At 31.8% G+C, this 24,134-nt stretch overlaps 1 protein-coding gene across 2 annotated transcripts in view; it reads right to left on the bottom strand.

Moving 5' to 3' along the window:
* The window catches only part of LOC143075440 (PHD finger protein 12-like), a 42,341-nt gene extending 20,873 nt beyond the window's left edge, over window positions 1-21,468 (bottom strand). The window contains exons 1-4 of one of the 2 annotated variants that reach the window (XM_076250852.1): window positions 21,104-21,468; window positions 13,644-13,825; window positions 7,321-7,402; window positions 6,494-6,719 (exon numbers count right to left, since the gene is read on the bottom strand). In XM_076250852.1, the coding sequence (XP_076106967.1) occupies window positions 6,494-6,719; window positions 7,321-7,402; window positions 13,644-13,825; window positions 21,104-21,151 (538 nt within the window). In that variant the 5' untranslated portion in view covers window positions 21,152-21,468. The remainder of the gene's footprint in view (window positions 1-6,493; window positions 6,720-7,320; window positions 7,403-13,643; window positions 13,826-21,103) is intronic. The other variant, XM_076250851.1, reaches the window with a different exon arrangement.
* Window positions 21,469-24,134: the final 2,666 nt, after the last annotated feature.

The following is a 24,134-nucleotide window of genomic DNA, read 5'->3' as shown; positions in this document are numbered from 1 at the left end:
AATGTTTGAAGAAATTTTCTTTTTATTTATGAAATCTGAAATGAGAAAAATTTAAACCCCCCCCCCCTTTTTTTTTCACATCCCCGTTTCCCTTTCTCCAAAACTGATATCAATTCAAATTTCTAATGGAGTTTGCAACAATAACTACTCTTTTAAATACATCATAAAATATTAAAATGTAAAATAAAGTGCTTGTTATCACTGAATGGTAAAGATTGGTTGGTAGTAAAAGTGAATATACATTGTTTATTGTATAAAACAATAAAAAAAAACTTCATCAGCAACATTTTATATTGGCAAATTTCCAATGAAGTTATTTACATAAAGTTATTGGCAAATAAAAATAGAAAATGACATCATAGTCATGTCTGGCAAATGTCCAACATACATTATCTAAAAACATTTTAGATAAGATAAGGAAAAAAAGCTTCATCAGCAACATTTTATATTGGCAAATTTCCAATGAAGTTATTTACATAAAGTTATTGGCAAATAAAAATAGAAAATGACATCATAGTCATGTCTGGCAAATTTCCAACATATATTATCAACTACTATTCTATACAAAGAAAGATAACTCCAATTGAAAATTAATTGCTATTGCACAATATTGTGCAATTAGATATTTCTTGCTATTGTGCAATACTGTGCAATTGAAAATTTCTTGCTATTGCACAATACTTGATATGGAATCCTGATTTGGACCAACTTGAAAACTGGGCCCATAATCAAAAATCAAAGTACATATTAAGATAAAGCATATCAAATAAGCCCAAGAATTTAATTTTTGTTAAAATCAAACTTAGTTTAATTTTGGACCCTTTGGACCTTAATGTAGACCAATTTGAAAACTGGACCAAAAATTAAGAATCTACATACACAGTTAGATTTGGCATATCAAAGAACCCATTTATTCAATTTTTGATGAAATCAAACAAAGTTTAATTTTGGACCCCCATTTGGACCAACTTGAAAACTAGGCCAATAATTAAAAATCTAAGTACATTTTTAAATTCAGCATATCAAAGAACCCCAAGGATTCAATTTTTGTTAAAATCAAACTAAGTTTAATTTTGGACCCTTTGGACCTTAATGTAGACCAATTTGAAAACGGGACCAAAAATTAAGAATCTACATACATAGTTAGATTCGGCATATCAAAGAACCCCAATTATTCAATTTTTGATGAAATCACACAAAGTTCAATTTTGGACCCTTTGGGCCCCTTATTCCTAAACTGTTAGGATCAAAACTCCCAAAATCAAACCCAACCTTCCTTTTATGGTCATAAACCTTGTATTTAAATTTCATAGATTTCTATTTACTTATACTAAAGTTATGGTGCAAAAACCAAAAATAATGCTTATTTGGGCCCCTTTTTGGCCCCTAATTCATAAACTGTTGTGACCTCAACTCCAAAAATCAATCCCAACCTTCCTTTTGTGGTCATAAACCTTGTGTTAAAATTTCATTGATTTCTATTTACTTATACTAAAGTTATTGTGCGAAAACCAAAAATAATGCTTATTTGGGCCCTTTTTTGGCCCTTAATTCCTAAACTGTTGGAACCAAAACTCCCAAAATCAATCCCAACCTTCCTTTTGTGGTCATAAACCTTGTGTCAAAATTTCATAGATTTCTATTCACTTAAACTAAAGTTATAGTGCGAAAACCAAGAAAATGCATATTTGGGCCCTTTTTGGCCCCTAATTCCTAAAATGTTGGGACCAAAACTCCCAAAATCAATCCCAACCTTCCTTTTGTGGTCATAAACCTTGTGTTAAAATTTCATTGATTTCTATTCACTTTTACTAAAGTTAGAGTGCGAAAACTAAAAGTATTCGGACGACGACGACGCCAACGTGATAGCAATATACGACGAAAAATTTTTCAAATTTTGCGGTCGTATAAAAATAGTAGCATAATTATTAAGTATTCATCCTACACACATGGAATTCAATTTTGAGGATTTGCACTGGAAACATGGAGTTGGTACTAATTTTTTGAGGACCAAGGAAAAACTGTATCAGCATTGATATACAATGTATGATTTTGTGAAAGTCTGCATACACACGATAAAAGCCTATTGAAAATATATCCTTTTTATGCTATTTTACACTGCTAAGTATAAACTTATATCTCAAAGTGTCCTGTGATTGTCCCTTTTCATAAATCTCAAAAAGATATTAATTGTCAGACATTCTATGACAGCAATACATGTTCTGATTTTGTGTTGGGATCTTGTTCACCATATCCCATCTCTGTTCCGATAAATCTTATTGGGTTTGTTGGGAAGATATTTAAGCATTTAGATAATAAGGTCAATTAATCAGACACCCATCCCTGGCAGCAAGTTAAAATATCCTTCCCTTTAGTTACATCTGGCAAGGCTATTTTTTCTTCTTTCTGGGACCCCAGGAAGCCTTGCCAGATGTCATAATTACTTGGACAGGTACCTCATATGTTTAATTGAACCAAAACAGCTCCTTTCGACTCTCTGATCAACACTTCAACAAAAATTGACCTGTTGTCAACCTCAATAACTGTCTAAAACAGGGGTTCAAATTAGCAGTGGTCCGAGGTCCAATAACTTTGCCGACAAAATTCCAACCAGATGCTCCGCAGGGCGTAGCTTTATACGACCGCAGAGGTTGAACCCTGAACGGTTGGGGCAAGTATGGACACAACATTCAAGCTGGATTCAGCTCTAAATTTGGATTGTGATTAAATAGTTGACACAGCATAGGTTTTTGACAAAGAATGAATGTGTTCTAATGAACTTAAAATTTTTGTTTTCTCTTAGAGCAATTCACTATGCTGTTGAATATTAATCCTCTCAAAAAAATGTTTGAAGAAATTTTCTTTTTTATTTATGAAATTTCAAATGAGAAAAATTGAACCCAATTTTTTTAATCACATCCCCCTTTCCCTTATTCCAAAACTAATCTCAATTAAAATTTCTAATGGAGTTTGCAACAATAACTACTCATTTAAATACATCATAAAATATTAAGATGTAAAAAAAACTGCTTGTTATCACTGAATGGTAAAGATTATTTTAATTTATCAGTTGGTAGTAAAAAGTGAATATACATTGTATATTGTATATAACAAAGATTTAAGTTGATTCTGGACAAAGAAAGATAACTCCAATTAAAAAAAAAATCTTGCTATTGCACAATATTTTGCAATTAGATATTTCTTGCTTACTATTCTGGACAAAGAAAGATAACTCTAATTAAAAAAAAATTTGCTATTTCACAATATTGTGCAATTAGATATTTCTTGCCATTGCACAATACTGTGCAATTGAAAAGACTTGCTATTGCACAATACTTATTATAATAATTTTAGATCCTGATTTGGACCAACTTGAAAACTGGGCCCATAATAAAAAATCTAAGTACATTTTTGGATTCAGCATATCAAAGAACCCCAAGATTTCAATTTTTGTTAAAATCAGACTAAGTTTAATTTTGGACCCTTTGTACTTTAGTGTAGACCAATTTGAAAACAAGACCAAAAATGAAGAATCTACATACACAGTTAGATTTGGTATATCAAAGAACCCCATTTATTCAATTTTTGATGAAGTCAAACAAAGTTTAATTTTGGACCCCAATTTGGACCAACTTGAAAACTGGGCCAATAATCAAGAATCTAAGTACATTTTTAGATTCAGCATATCAAAGAACCTAACTGATTAATTTTTTGTCAAAATCAAACTAAGTTTAATTTTGGACCCTTTGGACCTTAATGTAGACCAATTTGAAAACGGGACAAAAAGTTAAGAATCTACATACACAGTCATGACAGTTAGATTCGGCATATCAAAGAACCCCAATTATTCAATTTTGTTGAAATCAAACAAAGTTTAATTTTGGACCCTTTGGGCCCCTTATTCTGTTGGGACCAAAACTCCCAAAATCAATACCAACCTTCCTTTTATGGTCATAAACCTTGTGTTTAAATTTCATAGATTTCTATTTACTTATACTAACGTTATGGTGCGAAAACCAAGAAAAATGCTTATTTGGGCCCCTTTTTGGCCCCTAATTCCTAAACTGTTGGGACCTAAACTCCCAAAATCAATACCAACCTTCCTTTTGTAGTCATTAACATTGTGTTTAAATTTCATTGATTTCTATTTACTTAAACTAAAGTTATTGTGCGAAAACCAAGAATAATGCTTGTTTGGGCCCTTTTTTTGGCCCCTAATTCCTAAACTGTTGAAACCAAAACTCCCAAAATCAATCCCAACCGTTCTTTTGTGGTCATAAACCTTGTGTCAAAATTTCATAGATTTCTATTAACTTAAACTAAAGTTATAGTGCGAAAACCAAGAAAATGCTTATTTGGGCCCTTTTTGGCCCCTTATTCCTAAAATGTTGGGACCAAAACTCCCAAAATCAATACCAACCTTCCTTTTGTGGTCATAAACCTTGTGTTAAAATTTCATAGATTTCCATTCACTTTTACTAAAGTTAGAGTGCGAAAACTAAAAGTATTCGGACGACGACGACGACGCCGACGTGATAGCAATATACGACGAAAAATTTTTCAAATTTTGCGGTCGTATAAAAATGATCTTGAAAATTATTTTCATTTTTATTATTCTCGACTGCGATGTTAATTTTGTTCAACCGCTAAATTTACACCAAAAATGGCCAACAATTAATGTGTAAATGCAAGTATAGTAAAATCGTATTTGGTCCTCCATTTTCAACTGGTTCCTTTTCACCACATTAGATCATGGTGAAACATTGACTAAAGAGGGAACCACCTTTTTAACTGGTTCCTTTTCACCGCATTAGATCATGATAAAACGTTGACTGAACAGGGAACCGCACAGTATTTTCGGAACAGCACAGAATTTTAAATCCACTCCGAGGGTCAGGGAAGAAAAGCAGATCTTGTTTTATTATATTTTTATTTTTATTTGTACTTCTTCAAACAGAAAAGGGTCGGTGGAATTAAAAAAAAATCTTCAAAATCGTTTTTATTTTTATTTTAAAATTGAGAAAAACAGGCTCGGTGGATCCGTAAACAAACAAATGAAAACTAATGGCTCTCAAGAGCCTGTGTCGCTCACCTTGGTCTATGTGCATATTAAACAATGGACACAGATAAATTCATGACAAAATTGTGTTTTGGTGATCATGATGTGTTTGTAGATCTTACTTTACTGGACATTTTTCTTGCTACAGTTATCTCTATCTATAATGAACTTGGCCCAGTAATTACAGTGGAAAATATATTCTACAAATTTACCAAAATTTACAAAAATTTACGAAAACTGTTAAAAAATGACTATAAAGGGCAATAACTCCTTAATGGGCAACTTGACAATTTTGGTCATGTTTGACTTATTTGTAGATCTTACTTTGCTGAACATTATTGCTGTTTACAGTTTATCTCTATCTATTATAATATTCAAGATAATAACCAAAAACTGCAAAATTTCTTAAAATTACTAATTCTGGGGCAGCAACCCAACAACAGGGTGTCTGTTTTGTCTGAAAATTTCAGGGCAGATAGATCTTGACATGATTAACAATTTATCCCTGTCAGATTTGCTCTAAATACTTTGGTTTCAGAGATATAAGCCAAAATCTACATTTTACCCCTATGTTCTATTTTTAGCCATGGCGGCCATTTTGGTTGGTTGGCAGGGTCACGCCACAAATGTTTTAAACTAGATACCCCAATGATGATTTTGGCCAAGTTTGGATTAATTTGGCCCAGTAGTTTCAGAGAAGAAGATTTTTGTAAAAGATAACTAAGATTTACGAAAAATGGTTAAAAATTGACTATAAAGGACAATAACTCATAAAGGGGTCAACTGCCTATTTCGGTCATGTTGACCTTTTTGTAAATCTTACTTTGCTGAACATTATTGCTGTTTACAGTTTATCTCTATCTATAATAATATTCAAGATAATAACCAAAAACAGTAAAATTTCCTTAAAATTGTCAATTTAGGGGCAGCAACCCAACAACGGGTTGTCCGATTCATCTAAAAATTTCAGGGCAGAGATCTTGACCTGATAAACAATTTTACCCCATGTCAGATTTGCTCTAAATGCTTTAGTTTTTGAGTTATCAGCCAAAAACTGCATTTTACACCTATGTTCTATTTTTAGCCATGGCAGCCGTCTTGGTTGGTTGGCCGGGTCACCGGACACATTTTTTAAACTAGATACCCCAATAATGATTGTGGCCAAGTTTGGTTTGATTTGACCCAGTAGTTTCAGAGTAGAAGATTTTTGTAAAAGTTAACGACGACGACGGACGACGACGACGGACGCCAAGTGATGAGAAAAGCTCACTTGGCCTTTTAGGCCAGGTGAGCTAAAAAGTGGCCTAACCAAGAAATCCATGGCCAGAGTTGCACTCAATTAATTGATTTCTAGCTAGTATAGGTCCACACATGTAGATGTTTTCCCTTTTCATTGACTGTAGCAATTCTTAACAAAATAAGAGAGTTACCAACCTGGCATATTCATAGTTGGAGCAGTATCTTTAGGGAGCTCAAATTGTGTTGGATTCATGAGCTTTGCAGCTCTAGCTAGAGTGAATAATGGGTTTTTGTCTGTTGCTATTTCAACTTCCATGTCTTCCATAAGTTCCAGAGCTGTATTTTTTGACAAGCGAGATTTCTTTGGCTTGTTACTCTGAGTACTACTTCCACTATTAACTGAAGAGGTGTCGTCATCCTTCTGAACAAAGAATCATAAAATTATATTCAAAATAAAAATTACTGCTATTGATCATAACCCCTTCAAACAATTTCCTGAACTTCAGAAGTCAGATGATTTAATGTTGTAGTATAGAAATTATCTATTTATCATTCCAATAGAATATATGTCCATAGGACACCATGTCATGTTCCAGATTCTGTGAACCATGAAATCTTGGTCCAGCACTTCATGTGACAAATATATATTAGACAATTTACTATGTATAATAATCACATTTATTGAGTTTCAATTTGATGTGACCATAAACCATGTAAACAATAACTTGCCACCAATAATTTATACTATTATATTTTCATGTTTAGTGGACTGTAAACTCAGGGCCCTTATCAAGCATATATGTGCATATATATTAAAGAATACACTTCAAGTTCATGATGAACATGTGATGTGTAATAATTTTCAACATTTCCACTTTAAACTATTATTTAACAATACACATATTTATATCACTGTATAATATATTGACTTGCATCTTGTTGCTTAGAAGCCACCCGACATCTTTAACATATCCATTCCCCAGGGGGTAAATATAAACTACACATTTTTTCTATTGACTTACATCTTGTTGTTTAGGAGCCACCCGACATCTATAACATATCCATTCCCCAGGGGGTACATCGTCTTCTTCTAAAGGAGGATTACTAAAATAAAATAAGGACTATGATCAATATACATTAAATATGTACATCAGCATTAAAAGAAAATCACACTAAAAAAGATACATACAGGTTGATATTGACAAATAAGTAATAATGTTCTTCTTCATGATTCAAGAGGCAAGCACCCTGCTTCTAGCCATGGGGTAGTTCAAAGGAGATTTGAAAATGAAACCTAATGAATAATTTGTCATATCTGATATCAGTACAAGATATTATATATATGTATTCTTTCTAGATATAACATTTTGTTCTGAGCACTCTAGTTATGCTGTAAATGGTGGTGGACTAAAAATTATACAATTTTACAATAGAAGATAATATTTTAAAACTGTGTTTATATCTAATGCTACATGTAGCAATATGCATTTTGACGGCTATTTTGAAAATGGAGTTTGTTGTACATGTATAATTTTAAAATCTTAAACTTAGAAACAATTTGAAAATGATTATTATACAAGTCTAATATTAAATTCCTTAAAAATCCTTACTTAAAGATTTGTTTCAAATGCTCAAATTAGCCTAAGTAGATTGTAGTCATTGGTTTCTAGGCCCTGAGAATTTCCATCTGTGCTCATTGGAAATTATGCGATGTTAACCTCTCTATCTTTTAATCCATAATCAGTGAAAATACATGTATTTCATTTGTAATAGATGATTCAGTTTTCATAAAATATATATATACATGCATGACTTTGGTCATTTTTTATATTACCCAGTAAAATCATGGCTTTTTAAGTTTTTCCCACTAGGCTGGAAAAAATCAATAAATTCAAGATTTTTGCTAACTATGTTAATGATGTTTAATTGGCTTTTTTTATATAGATTTACAAATCAATGTCTAAACGTAAGTGTTTGATCAAAGTAATCAACACCCCAGTTGTTTAGTTTAAACATATTCTATTTACTCTATTTAGGCTCTCCATAATACAAATTGTATTACAATACTACGGAATTATAACAACATGAGCATGATTTGAGGGAAGCAAATAAAGTACAAATTGTATGAAGAAATGAAAGGTAGTTTCATTGATGATGACCAGAGCATGTCAGTTTTTATATAATAAACATAATAACACCATAATAACAACAGTGAAATTTTTTGTTAAGGATGTTTGCTCCTCGTTTTTGAATTTTTGCCAGATTTTCGGATTCCTCTGGTTTTATCCATGTAGTGCCATTAAAAATGTGTGCCTGATAAATTAACTACATTTAGATAAAATGGCTTTTTAAACTATATGTACTTAATTTATCAGGAAAACATCTTTAATAGCACTACATAAATCTTATAAAATCCTTGTTACTTTTTCGTTGTTTTTGCCAATATTGGAAACAAAATGGTGCCATTATTAGTGTCAATAGTTAAATGTATGAAAAATCTAGAGAAAATTACTTCCCACCATTTTTAGTTCTTTTATCAACATACTGTGGGATTACTTTCAATATATTACATGTCATGTCTGTATCAATTGATTAATTTAAACCGGTATATTTATGCCTGGGACAATTCATCATTTAACTAAGTAGTACAAATATATCTAACATTTGTATGTAAATATATTATATAATTTAAGGTTATTTGAAAAACTGCTTTTCCATGTCAGATATTTGGAATCCTCTAGTTTTATCAATTTAGTGACCGAAAAAAATTCCATGGTAACCCTACTTTTCTTTTCATAATTATAACCATGACAACATATTGTCTAAAATAGTTTTTCATAAAATCCTTGTTTTTTTTTCCATAGTTTTTGGTGTGAATGAAAAAAAAGTCCCAATGCTAAATGAAAGAAAATTCTAGAGAGATTATTTTCCCTTATTTTTTTCATTTGATTAAATGTCAAAAACAAAGATATGCATCAATTTAAAACAATCTTTTAAAATGCTTGTTATTTTGGAAAGGAGAGACGATCATCTGAAAAATTGGATTTTACCTGCATCCTTACACAATTTCCACACTCTATCATATTAAACAAACTGCTACTTTATTTCGTCCTTCGATTAATTCATCAAAATCAAAATGATTAATAGTATACTCGATTGACAACAGATCACCCAGGAACTATCTTTGTCATACATGTACATGTAACCAATCAAAATTCATGAATATAGTAGTGAATTAATAGCCAATTATTACTAATGATGCATAATTCACAGATGTTAACTAAATGTCTGAAAACATTGATTCTATTTGAGGACTAGCACATGTAGAAAACCACCATTAAATACCCATTCAATACTTGAGAAACATAAGACCTTGAAAAAAAATACCTGTTTCTGCTAATGGTACCTACATTAATTACTAGTCCCAATACAAAAGATTTACTTGTCATTTTGGAACAATTATGCTTAAACCAGTCTAAAACATTTGAAATGAAAAGTTTCAGGAAAACTGTTGAAAGCATTTTGAGTAATACTTTCAGAAAACTAGAAAATTCAGAAATGTAAAATCTAAAATTTAATACAAATTGAAAAGGATCTAATTATGTCAATAGATATCAACAATTCAAATAAGACAAAATACAGGAATAAAGTGTTATCATGTATACAATCACTGAGAAAATTTTGAATAATGTTAAAAAAAAAGTATCATCTAGGCAAAGCGTTACCCAGATACCTTCTTTTGAGTTTCTAGTGGAGAGAATGGAGTGTTTACTAAACCTCCAACCCCAACACCCCTTAAGTTTTTCAAATAGTAATAAAGGTTTCATGTGTACCTAATGTTCCCTGGGACTCAAATTTTCATAGATATAGGAAGATGTGGTGTAAGGTTATAATAAATTAAGATCCATTACTTTCCTGGCCTTCAAGCTGTTGTGTTAAATCAAAAAATATAATGATATATATTTCTACATTTTTTATGTCTCTATCAATCAATTCTTTTCACAATGTTCACATTAAATTATCCAACCAATAGATAACATGCAAATTAACAAAGAAGTGATGATTAAACTTTCATTATTCATAACCTTTGAACTTATTTCTGAACTTAAATCTAAATGTATATCTTCATGATTACAATGTATATAGTACCAGTTCTCAAGACAAAATTATGATTAATGTTTGCCTGGTCTGTATTGTATGAGGATTTTTAAAATTGCTACGCTTGGTAATGTTTGTCCTTGAACTTGTACATTAGATAATGTTTAAAAAAATATATTAATTAGTTTGCAAGTCTGATACAGTCTACATACAAGTCTCTGTCAATCTATATTATTATATAATTCAATATTAAAATTTCCAGTTTGGAAGGTTGCCAATTCTCTTTATATGTGTGCTAATAGTGTACATGTATGAAACTTTAACAGTTTTCTTAACCTATTCAAAATTCATAATCATTGCATATCAAACAAGAATCTGAACGTGAATGGGCTAAACTTAAAATAAGCAGCTGAGATAAAGACAAAACAAAAATGAATAAGCCTTCTTCATGTCATTTTAGAGCTAATTACTACTGTGAATTGTTATATACTAACAAATCTCCTCCAATGAAAGTAGTTTTCAACTGAAGTGCTGATTTTCCTTTAAGGAAGTTCGCTTGTCATGTTTTGGGATTTGTCAGATTTTTAGAATCCTCTGGTTTTATCCATTTGAATGCCTTTAAAATATTAGCCAATTGATCCCCATTTTTCTTTTTATAAATCTTTTATATGTATAATGATAAGCCATCTTTAAAAGTCTTATACAATTTTAAATAGTTTTTCATAGTTTTTGAGAACTTAAACATGTCAATGATAAAGCTATTAAAAGTCAAGAGAGAATATTTTGATGCCAAAATTTCAATGGCTAATATCTCGAAAACAAGCACATTGACCTATATATTTTTTTGCTCTTTCGATTCCTTTATTAATCCCCATTCAATACAAACTAGTGTTTTGAAAAGTTAATTATTTTGAAACTGAGAAGCACCCTTAAATCCTCAAAATGTGTAGTTGGGTTTATTTTTACATCTTAATTTTCACAAACAACTTAATTTCAAATAGAACTGAATATGTATATGTACGTAGTTATTACAAACACTTATATACCCTTAGGTGTTCATTTACTCAAGAAAATAAATAAGTATCTTTTGCTTGTTTTTAAAATTCTTTTCAACATGGACAGCAGTGATCATGATGCCCAATGCAACCAAATACAATATTCCATTTCTATTTTTCAAGTTATAATAACTGGTTATATTTATAAGAGGTGCATGCTATATACACTGTAAAGGTGGAAAATTTTGTGACAATTTCTTTTGTAATTAAAAGAGGTCTAAAACAGTAACAAAATCAAACAAGAAAATAATCTAAAACTAGAGGCTCTAAAGAGCCTGTGTCGCTCACCTTGGTCTATGTGAATATTAAACAATGGACACAGATGGATTCGTGACAAAATTGTGTTTTAGTAATGGTGATGTGTTTGTAGATCTTACTTTACTAAACATTCTTGCTGCTTACAATTACCTCTATCTATAACAGTACTTTCTGTGGAAAATGTAATTGAAAATCATCAAATTTTAAGAAAATTGTTAAAAATTGACTATGAAGGGCAATAACTCCTTAGGGGGTCAATTGACTATTTTGGTCATGCTGACTTATTTTTAGTTCTTACTTTGCTGTACATTATTGCTGTTTACAGTTTATCTCTATCTATAATAATATTCAAGATAATAACAAAAAAACAGCAAAATTTCCTCAAAATTACCAATTCAGGGGCAGCAACCTAACAACCGATTATCCGATTCATCTGAAAATTCCAGGGCAGATAGATTGTGACCTGATCAACAATTTCACTTCCTGTCAGATTTGCTCTTAATGCTTTAGTTTTTGAGTTATAAGCCAAAAACTGCATTTTACCCCTATGTTCTATTTTTAGCCGTGGTGGCCATCTTGGTTAGTTGGCCGGGTCACCGGACACAATTTTTTAAACTAGATACCCCAATGATGATTGTGGCCAAGTTTGGTTTAATTTGGCCCAGTAGTTTCAGAGGAGAAGATTTTTCTAAAAGATAACTAAGATTTACGAAAAATGGTTAAAAATTGACTATAAAGGGCAATAACTCCTAAAGGGGTCAACTGACCATTTGGGTCAGGTTGACTTATTTGTAAATCTTACTTTGCTGAACATTATTGCTGTTTACAGTTTATCTCTATCTATAATAATATTCAAGATAATAACCAAAAACAGTAAAATTTCCTTAAAATTACCAATTCAGGGGCAGCAACCCAACATCGGGTTGTCCGATTCATCTGAAAATTTCAGGGCAGATAGATCTTGACCCTATAAACAATTTATACCCAGTCAGATTTGCTCTAAATGCTTTAGTTTTTGAGTTATAAGCCAAAAACTGCATTTTACCCCTATGTTCTATTTTTAGCCGTGGTGGCCATCTTGGTTAGTTGGCCGGGTCACCGGACACATTTTTTAAACTAGATACCCCAATGATGATTGTGGCCAAGTTTGGTTTAATTTGGCCCAGTAGTTTCAGAGGAGAAGATTTTTCTAAAAGATAACTAAGATTTACGAAAAATGGTTAAAAATTGACTATAAAGGGCAATAACTCCTAAAGGGGTCAACTGACCATTTGGGTCAGGTTGACTTATTTGTAAATCTTACTTTGCTGAACATTATTGCTGTTTACAGTTTATCTCTATCTATAATAATATTCAAGATAATAACCAAAAACAGTAAAATTTCCTTAAAATTACCAATTCAGGGGCAGCAACCCAACAACGGGTTGTCCGATTCATCTGAAAATTTCAGGGCAGATAGATCTTGACCTGATGAACAATTTTACCCCATGTCAGATTTGCTCTAAATGCTTTGGTTTTTGAGTTATAAGCCAAAAACTGCATTTTACCCCTATGTTCTATTTTTAGCCATGGCGGCCATCTTGGTTGGTTGACCGGGTCACCAGACACATTTTTTAAACTAGATACCCCAATGATGATTGTGGCCAAGTTTGGTTAAATTTGGCCCAGTAGTTTCAGAGGAGAAGATTTTTGTAAAAGTTAACGACGCCAGACGACGACGGACGACAGACGACGGACGACAGACGACGGACGCCGGACGCCAAGTGCTGAGAAAAGCTCACTTGGCCCTTTGGGCCAGGTGAGCTAAAAAATCAATGGGTCAAGTTCAGTGACACTATTGTACATCGTAACATGTATATAAACACTCACTGAAATCAACATTTCTGTCCAGTTCCATACAATTTTTCCTGTTTCTATATTTCATTTGTACTTACTGACATTGAAGATGGAAAGATGCTGGACATTTGTCACAACAGAGAAGATCACCTCCTTCTTTACAGCTGTCACAAGAGTCATGGTTGACTGCACGTCCTGGTCTACGATACTCTCTTTCCTCACGTCTTTGGCGTCGTAAAGTTTCTTCACTTACTGGAGGAGATACTAGCTTCTGAATCTCCTAAAAAAAATGCATGGGTCAAGTTCAGTGACACTATAGTACATGTTTATAAACACTCACTAAGATCAAAATTTCACAAGGTACAATGAATGTGTAAGGCAAAAAAAATAAATAATCTGTTTCCTATTGCATCTTTTTGAAAAATAGGGTAGGTAGAAATTGTACGTAGTCGTAGGTTTTTTTTTTCATTGAGTCTAAGGGAGGGTTATTCTGACTTTTAACAGTGTTTTCATTCCTCAAATTCTATGTAAGGAATGGTAAACAGATTGATATATATATTGCTTATACAGTGAAACTTCTCAAAACCGGCCGCCCGTCGGACCACGGGATTCGGCCGGTTTTCAGGGGTGGCCGGTTTGTTGAATTTCAAATTAACAAGAGTTACTTCCCTTCAATATTTGTGCATTTGTATTTTTGACCATGTATCAATCATAAAGTTTGTTTTGTTGTGTAAATTTAGCTTCGTATTCTTAATTTATTATGAAATAAATATTAAAACATCATTTGTATCTTTATTATTTTTTATTTTGCAGGAATAACAAATAAAATGCAACTATATAACAAAACAGTTTTAATATCGATATATTATGTTATTCAAATCATTAATCACACATTCATCATCGGTACCATACGGTGATAATAATATAGAAGCAGTACTCAAACATTACAGCGCTACGTAGACATGCTCATAAATACATATAAATGATTTATTTTATAGGCACTAAGATTTAATTTTATACTTATAAAACATTACATTTTCCAATTAAGTATGAGCACTATCTATTTACGATTTATTTTGAAAGATCAAAGTGATTAATTTCTGTAATTTGCCTAAATTTTTTTTTTCAAATGATCAAATAAAGTAGCCAAGCTAAAACATTTAATAAAAAATTAATTATCATCATTGATTAGCGTGGGTGAAGATCATAATCTCTCAACCGATAATTTATTCGGGTATTGATTCGACATTGACAGGTAAACACTACTCAGTGGCCATGCAGGTGTCCTAATTGACCGGATTAACTTGTTTGTTTATATAACATTATTTTATATGGACTAATGATTACAAATGACAAGGCCGGTTTTATGAGGTGATATTTTATTGATTTTGATTACACAAATATCGGCCGGTATCCGGTTTAAAGGGGTGGCCGGTTTTATAAGGTTACCTGACCGTTTATTTACATACACGTCGGCCAGGACTTGTTGATTTGGTCGGTATGAAGGGAGAACCGGTATTAAGAGGGACCGGTTTAGAGAAGTTTCACTGTATTTATTTCATTATAAAATAACCAGTATCGACGATTTGCAGCATCAACAAGAAGTTTCAAACCAGTTTGTAAACAATGAATATAGATCTGGAGGGCACACGTTTACAACTTAAAATAGTTTTAATGACTTTAAATTGCAAATTTCATAGTAATAGACTATGCAACATGCATCTTTCAATTCTGAATGTAAACCAGATATATGAGCTGCGTCGGATAGAAATCAACCTTATGCAAGTGCATGTACACATATACTGTACATATCTAAGACTCTGATTGATATTGGAATAACCAAGATATAAAAGCTGCATTTTTGGTCCGTTTAAAAGGGCCGTTTTCTTAAGCAAACCTACTTTTGGAACAATTACAGACTTTTCGTAGAAATTATTTTCAGAGGTATTGATTTTCGTTTGCATAAGGTCGATTTCTATCCGACGCAGCTCATATATTAATTTGATTGTAAACTATGAAATGAATTCAGAATTACAATACAAAATTTCTACAGATTATCAAGTTAACTTCATGTATTTTCTAAACTTGTATTCAATATTACACATGTTATTTGGCATGAAATTATATTCTGTTTTACGTCTTATTTTGTACTCTTTTAAAAAGTGGGATGCTGATTGCGTAAGTCAATATAAAAGCATGTGTTCTTCTTGTTAAAACTTTTTCTTTGTAACTGGGTTTAAAATAGATTTTTTCAACTAAATTTTCATTAGCATTTGCTGAAACTTTTTTAAAAATGCAATCAACTGTCTATCTTCATCAAGTGTTCTCCTGTCAGGTGTGTCAATCTTCCTGTACAAGTGATTTGCAATCTTTAGCCAGATATATTACCAATTCTATTTCAACTGATCGGGCGGAGCTTACGTTTTAATTAACATAAGGACAGTCTATTTGAAGATGTGTTTGATAAAGATGATTGCCATTATAATTATCACTGATTTGAACATTTCAGTGTCACCAAACGAATTAACAATGACCATAACTGGACACTTCATTGATGAGTTTATCCCAAAACACCTATCAGTAGATGTCCATGATGAGTGAACCATTTTAACTCCGCCCAGTCAAGTGAAATAAATCAAGTAATACCTCAGGACTTTAAAACTTATATCAGGAGGACCCTATATATAGCTAGGATTTATAATACAATAAGGGTTATGCAATTGATTATAATTGATAACAAAATGAGCTGCGGCTAGAGAAACGAAAAACAAATTTTGACAATGGCCGGGATCATTTGAAGATGACGGAAGATAATTTAACGGTTGCTGGGATCATTCGACTATGGCAGAAGATATTTTAACCATGGGGGCGCGCCATCATAAAACTGGTCATGTAGAACCCTTATACAATTTCAAGACTGCACAAAGTTTTTTTTCTTTAGAAATCTCTGAATAATGTTCCAGGCAACATCAAATCATTTAAATGTATGTGTAATACTAAGTTGTCATGAAATCATTTTTCCCCTGGTGGTCCTTGAAGAAAATCTGCTGGTCCTCACTATTAATTCTATTGAAAAATGCTCAAATTGTGTCAGTCCTACATGTACATGCAAAATTTTGGTGGTAAAATCCCGAGGACAACCACTTTTCGCGATCTCTGAGTTGTAACTTTCTATTGTTATTTCCCTGCAAGCAATCATGCTGTTGTGAGAAAGAATGTTTTGATGTGGTTGAAACCATGATAAGTTCAACTTGATTCAAGTATTAAGCAATGGAAAAGAATGTGAACAGGGCTTCACATACATGTACAAGTCAAATAAATCTCACAGGGGAGACAATTATGATCAGTAATAACTATGATCAATATAAATTGGTATTTCCTGTGATCACATTTTCATGTTTTGAACAATGGAGACATTCCTTAACAGTCTAAATTCTAAATCAAAGCATCATCAGTGCTTTGATCCAGCATTTTTTTTAGGTACTAGGAGGTCAATATTTTATGAACACAATATTAATTTATGAGGGGAAAAACACTGACATGACTGATAAAAAGTCCAGAAGTATCATTTTAGATGTGTAATTTCAAATCATTTTGCCAAAAAATAGAAAGATATACAATATATATGTGTATCTCATTAATTGATTGCACTTGCATACCTTTTGCAAAGATAGTAAAAGAGTATGCAAAATCTACGATGGTGACCTGAATACTTTAAAGCTCAGAACACTACATAGTCAGCATGAGCAACTCCACACAAGCGTGAATTCTTCTGTCATTATTGGTCAGGCCAAAAATAAAATATTGTTTGTTTCCCCTCCCCCGAACGACCAGGTAAAATCGCTGCAACTCGAAAAATTTTATTGGCCATTCTTGTCCAATTTTTTTTGCTATGTTGGTTTTTGGTGATATCTTTCCGATGCTGTAGTCAACAAGTGTTTTAAATCAAGGCATTTTTGCATTTAAGTGTCTATATGATTTGGAATCAAGAAAAACAAACATAATGCCTTGCCACACGATTTGTGTTTTGTGCAAGGTTGATATTTGAAAATAAAAAATCTGAAGCATCTTTCAACCCACTGAGTGCACCTTGATTGGCTTTGTCTTTTTGTCTTTTACCTCTGTTCCTGTTTAAAGGATAAAATCTTTGAGTAAAAATGGTCTGAATCATGCTTTGAAATCAATCTACTTTGACTTCGACTTGGTTGGGCACAAGTCAGAAAATGTTGGATACGTGAATTCCCTGCTTTCAGGGAACCTCCCTGATTTCTGGTGTAAACAAGACCAGTTTGAATGTGTTTTTATTTTTCAATTTATGGCATGAAATTTATAAAAGGGCACGTTTTATGTCATAACTGCAGCAGTTGAATTTGTAAATACTTAAAGTATTTTAGGAACAACAAAACATTATGATGAATAAGTGAAGCCTTGTTTTTTCTAGTACTCCAAAAAAACATACAAATCTTTTGTTTAGAAATTAATTGACCAAGCTGCATGATCCAGGTGTAACTGAACATAACTGAATTAAGTTCATTTCTATTGAAAAATTTTATTCATTGAATAACCCTTACAACGCTACACAAAAAATTAAAAAATGGCTGCTGCTGCTGCATTTTTTGTGTTCATTCATTAGAACAGTATATTCCTTTTCAGACTGTTGTATCTTTTTTATTATAAGAGATACAGAAAAAGTTATTGTATGAAAAATGCTCAGAAGAACATGAACTGTAATGTTATGCAATTACTTCAGAAATGTATTTATCAGGTTACCTGCATTTTCAGGTAATTAACAGGTAAAAGGTGTAATTTATTACATTTGTGTTGAATTTTGAATAAAAACTACTTTTAGTCTTCATTTATTTATTTGTTTTATCTGCCATATAATAAAAAGGACACCAGTTGCTCCATTCCATAGTGTATTGCACCATACACAATGAATTATGTAATCGTGGCACAAATAAGTGGCTCCGTCCTCAAAATTTTAAGTCAACCTCCGTTTTCCCCCTTTTTACGTCTCGTAATGATCGATCAAATTATATTTCCCACACGGGTTAAATGTAACAAACACATTGAGATAACAAGAAACCTTTAAACTAATCCTCGTTGTCAGTTTCTCCATAGAAATGCTGAAATATTTACATCTTCATGTCCAATTTCCGCCATTTGCATTTGTCAAAATATTTGTTTTTATTTTCCTTCTACTGCATGATTTTACTATAAAAATTGCGGGGATTTCAAACGCAAATGAGACCTTGTATATCCTCGATTCATACGAAGAAAAAACGAAAGGGTTGAGAGTCCTGATGAAAAATCCATTGTCATCACGGCATATAATAGCAGAGGCGGACAGCATATGTCATCGCGCCATATGCCGTGTATAGCGTTGAAAGGGTTAACATATCTTTTTGTCATCTCATAATTGATGATCAAGGTATGAATTGATGAACACAAGAATTGTTTTGTTGTGAGTTATGCATCAAATTAGACTTGAAATAAGCTTGATTTTTAACTAATTAAACACTTGCTTTCATTAAACATTGTTATCACATGAAGAATGTGTGCTTTTCATACCATAAAATGAATAGGAAAAAAGGAGGTCCCTGTATACTGTTTTTAACACCAGAAAACAGGGAATACTCCACTTTTCTTGACTTATCCAATTACCTGTTGAATTTTGTAAAAATTCAATATAGAAAAATTATTTCAAGAAATAAAATAAAATAATTTGCCTACCTACCTACCGATACCTTGATAACATCAGTCGGGGAGGGGAAACAAAGATATTTTTAATGTTAGCTTCAGCTCTGATCCTTTATAGCATACAATTTCAATGGCTGATTAAAGTAAATTTACAAAAAATAAACACTCTTTGACAAGTAAAGGGAAACAACATTAATTAAAGGCAATTATCATATTCAAAAAATAAAATATATAATGAAATGTATATGCAATTTTATTTTTTGAATTTGATAATCTTGCATTATTTTAAATTAAAATTTAAATTAACCTTCATTTCAAAATGAAACATTTATGATGACACAAGTTTCCACAACAAAGTGAACAGATAAATAAAAGAAAAATTTGATAGATATGTGCATGATCCTAGAGATAATGTAATTACACATGTATATAAGTATTGAATGCTGCTTATTAATAACTTTACAGGGTTGTAAAAATGACAAATGTTCCTTTTGTCTACTTTGGTCAACATTTTAACACCCCAATAAATTTACATAAAGAGGCATTCAATTCTTAAAAGAACAAAAAATATTGTTTTGCCGAAAAATCAGAACGTTTTTATGTTCATTGTATTAGCTTTCAAGAAACAAGTACTAGTGGAAGTTAGACAAACTACTGCATACATTTTTTTCAATAATATATGACCATTTTGCAAAGTCAATGATTTCCCCAAGTTTCTAAAAAAAATCGATTTTTTTTTAATAATATTTCTTATTTATAATTGGATAGTTAAGAGTTACACCCCTTTCTTTTAGACATTTAGAATTGTGTTGGTGAAAATGTTTGTTCATTAAAAATATAGATAAATATAACCTATACTTCAGATATTGGTTGCAAAATATCAAAAGATATGTTACTTTTTCTGAAAACTAATAAAAATAGAAAAAATACATTGCAAACTTGAGATAATATCTTAACAATTTCGAATAAGCATGATAAGTGTGATCTTAAAATCTAAGCAAGAATCTTAACAATGGTCTAGTTCCTTTTCCACAACTTTTTTTTATGTCCAGTATTAAGGCATCCATGACCATATCTAACTTAGTAACTGAAAAGCAGTGCACACAAGTATGGAGTGCCAGTGAGTTGTCACTGTAAATAATGTATAAAATGTTGTTGCGCATGAAAACATCTGATGGGATTTGAAGACAGGAACATGCACACACAATTTAAAACAAAAACTGATCCCCATATTTAAAAGAAATGTGACCAGCTTGGTATAAATACTAAAATAGGGCACATTTTTGTTGAAAATGAGTTGTGCACCCCTACAATTTATTATATAGGCTCCAATGTGACAAATTGTAAACCAATTAAACTCAGTTTTAAAATGCACAATACTTGCCTTTATATAGCAAAATGAAACAAAACAGAATTTACACATGTCATGAAGAGGCTATATGCATGGTCAGATCATTTTTTTTCTTGAGTCATATGAATTTGTACTATGCATGCTTTTTCAAAGATAATTTGACGCCATAATGCATTCTTAATAGAACGAAAACACATGAGAGGAAGATATTTGCTAGGTGCTTGCATACATCATATAATTTACATGTGTACAAAACTACAATATTTGTGTATACAGCCTTTGCATATTTAACATGTTCAAGTAAAGACAGCAGATCTGTGTATATATATATATATATATATTAAAAAAAAACAATGTCACTTATTGTTTAGTTTACTTTGAAGGTAAAAACTAATATGGAATTATTAAATTAGTGTCGGCCATGTTTGCATCTGGCAGCCATGATGAATTTCCAGCTTTAATACTAATTTTGTAATATTTTTGATGATATTTCTAGCAGTAACAAACCTCCATCAGTCCACCAGATGTGTCCAGATCGTATTCAACAGCTGCCATTTTACAATAATGAATGAATACTAAAACAATTATCTGTAAATTTATCTTAATGTCATCAAAAACCAATTATTTCCATTATGTCCCAAAGAAACGGGAAAAAGTTAACTTCGGTTGCCATGCGAAAAATTGAAGATTAACATATAAAGGAGTGATGTTTTTTCATAAAAATACATTCATTATGAAGCTTAATTCCACAGTTGGTGGTTGCTTCTCAGTTTTTGATTGCAAACTTAAACCCTTAGCAGAAATTCGTCTTCATTTCAAATTCGCTAGCCTGTAGCCGTCTTCTTGGCGCAATATGTCGGCCATTAATAATACGCATGCGTATAAGTCTGGATTTCTTCAATGCGTTTGCGCATTTGGTGGTATCCGAACAGCGGAAGTTTATAAGGTGAAGGTCATAATTAACGCGGGTAAATTTATTATCTCCCATTTCACATGCAATTAAAATATTTCAAGGTTTTGTATAAAACAGATATGTATTAAATATATTACATGATAAAATGACTTTCCGTTGCATCTGTTAGTTTATCACAAAGTAAAGCATTACAGAATAGTGTTTATTTACTATAGAGTGAAGATGTTTCGTTTTAAATGGGAAAATCTGTATCATGAATTCCAATTAAAAGAATGTCAATCTATATCTTTAATACTGAAAAAAATATAAAAAAAATAAAAAAGGTTCAAATTAAAAATTATTTGCCCTTATATCTTTATTTTGAATAGCAAAGACTACGCCTGACGTTCGTGTAAATAAATATTTACTGACCCCCCCCCCCCCCCTAAAAAAAAACTATACTGGGTAAAATGATTTTGTGGTCAGAAAGCCATCAATACAATTCAAATTAAAAAAATTAAGATGTTGAATTCACAAGTCTTCATTCATGTGTATATTGATCTTCTTGCTGTCATTGAGGACTTTGTCCATGTTGCCCATTATTGTTATTCGTATACTATTCTAGCACTACGTGTGTCTTTAAAGTTTATAAGTTCATAAAAAGGAGACAACAGGTGCTATATAAGTCCTGGACCGGAAGGTTTTTGGTGCATGCTTTTTTTACTGGTCATCATACATTTATAAGCAGATATACATATTTGCAGGGAATCGTATCATGCACCTATTTATTTAACAAATACAAATTTGTGGGAAATCGAAGACTTCTTTTTGATGATTCAGTAAGTTGAAATTCTACCCCCCCCAAAAAAAAAACCCACTATATAACAACTTTCCGACATTTTTGGAAAGCCCTATAGCATAAAAATGTGTTTACAATGTAGATCAAAATCTATCCTTCTACATTTATGCATCATTCTTGAGCAAATAATAATAATAATTAGCTGAGAGTTGCGCGCTATTCGGGAAATGCGTACTCATGTAAAAAAAAAATCATTTACACATAATTATCATTTCCACCTGATGGGATATAGGTTATAATTGGTGGCGAATTTGTTTTGTAATGTCGTAATACATGCCTTCATCATTTAAGAGTAACTGATATACAAATTTGCGGGAAAGATTATGCTCCTTTATAATGTTAATTTTAAGAAAAATCCCCTTCCCAAAAACAACAACTGAAAACATGAAAGTTTTCAGCCAGGTTTTTTACTACCATAATGGTATATTTAGACCCTTCTACAGTGTTCAAATCGGGAACATTTAAATATTATTTTTAATAAATTTTGAAATATGCTCCTAAGATACAAATGTGTACATAATTATATCGTATACTTCATTACAATGTTTTATTTACGGGAATATATAAAATGCCTGAAACACGTCAATACCACTGCCACCCAAAAACGCAAAATAAAAAAAAAAAGAAATCTAGTGTGCAGCACAATATTATTTTGTCTGAAATTTCTACTATTATAGTTTGAAGGTAAAATTATCCGAAAATGTTATATTGGCTATACTGGATTTGGCAAACAATAATTTTATCAATTTTAATGAATAGTCTGATGTCTTTAATGGTTTTAAATTTGAATTTGGCGTCAACTACGTGTACCTCATGTTTTATTGAAATTTGAAAATACTTTGTTTACAAAAGAGGTCAAAGAGGACTGTCGGAAAAAATTACGGTATTTATTGTTGGTCTTATAACCCCTCAAGTATTCATGGTTTCAAACCACTTTAATCCCCCCAAAATTGAGAGTATTGAAATGAATGACCACGCAACCTTATGACTTGTAATATATCATAAAGATATATAAGGTTATAGTTTAATACAAATAACACAAGTTTTTCAACTAATAATACTCTGTAAAATATACCATGTCGCCGATGAAGCACAGACTACGGGTTGGGAGATATATTATAACCTTTATAACTATGGTTATGAGGACATTTGGAAAGTTACATCCAGTTTATATCCAAATATCAATGTCGAAGCACTAACTGCTGTTCGTGTCCCTTTTGAGTACTAACATCCAACAACGCTGATATCAGTATTAAAGCACTAGTTAGGTGACAAAATTGGGCGGTAACACTTACCAGCAAGAGTATCAGTGATGTCAGTATCGAAGCACTTACTGCTATCCAGATGCCACCATCTGAAACCTTTTGAACGCCAAATGACAACATTAACTGTAGGTAGCAAAGAAACAAACGTATTTTATCAACGTCACTTGTATGCAAAAAAGATACAAACGTTCAATGGTAACATTACTTGTAGGAGGTAAAGATACAAATGTGCAATGGAAACATAATCTGTAGGTTGTAAAGAAACAAATGAGCAATGGCAACATAACCTGTAGGTTGTAAAGAAACAAACGTGCAATGGCAACATAACCTGTATGTTGTAAAGAAACAAATGTATAATGGCAACATAACCTGTATGTTGTAAAGAAACAAACATGCAATGGCAACATAACCTGTATCTTGTAAAGAAACAAATGTGCAATGGCAACATAACCTGTATGTTGTAAAGAAACAAATGTATAATGGCAACATAACCTGTAGGTTGTAAAGAAACAAACGTGCAAT

This window comes from Mytilus galloprovincialis, chromosome 5 (genome assembly GCF_965363235.1).
Source record: "Mytilus galloprovincialis chromosome 5, xbMytGall1.hap1.1, whole genome shotgun sequence".
Lineage (NCBI taxonomy): Eukaryota > Metazoa > Mollusca > Bivalvia > Mytilida > Mytilidae > Mytilus > Mytilus galloprovincialis.
This window is presented reverse-complemented; position numbering and strand designations above follow the sequence as displayed.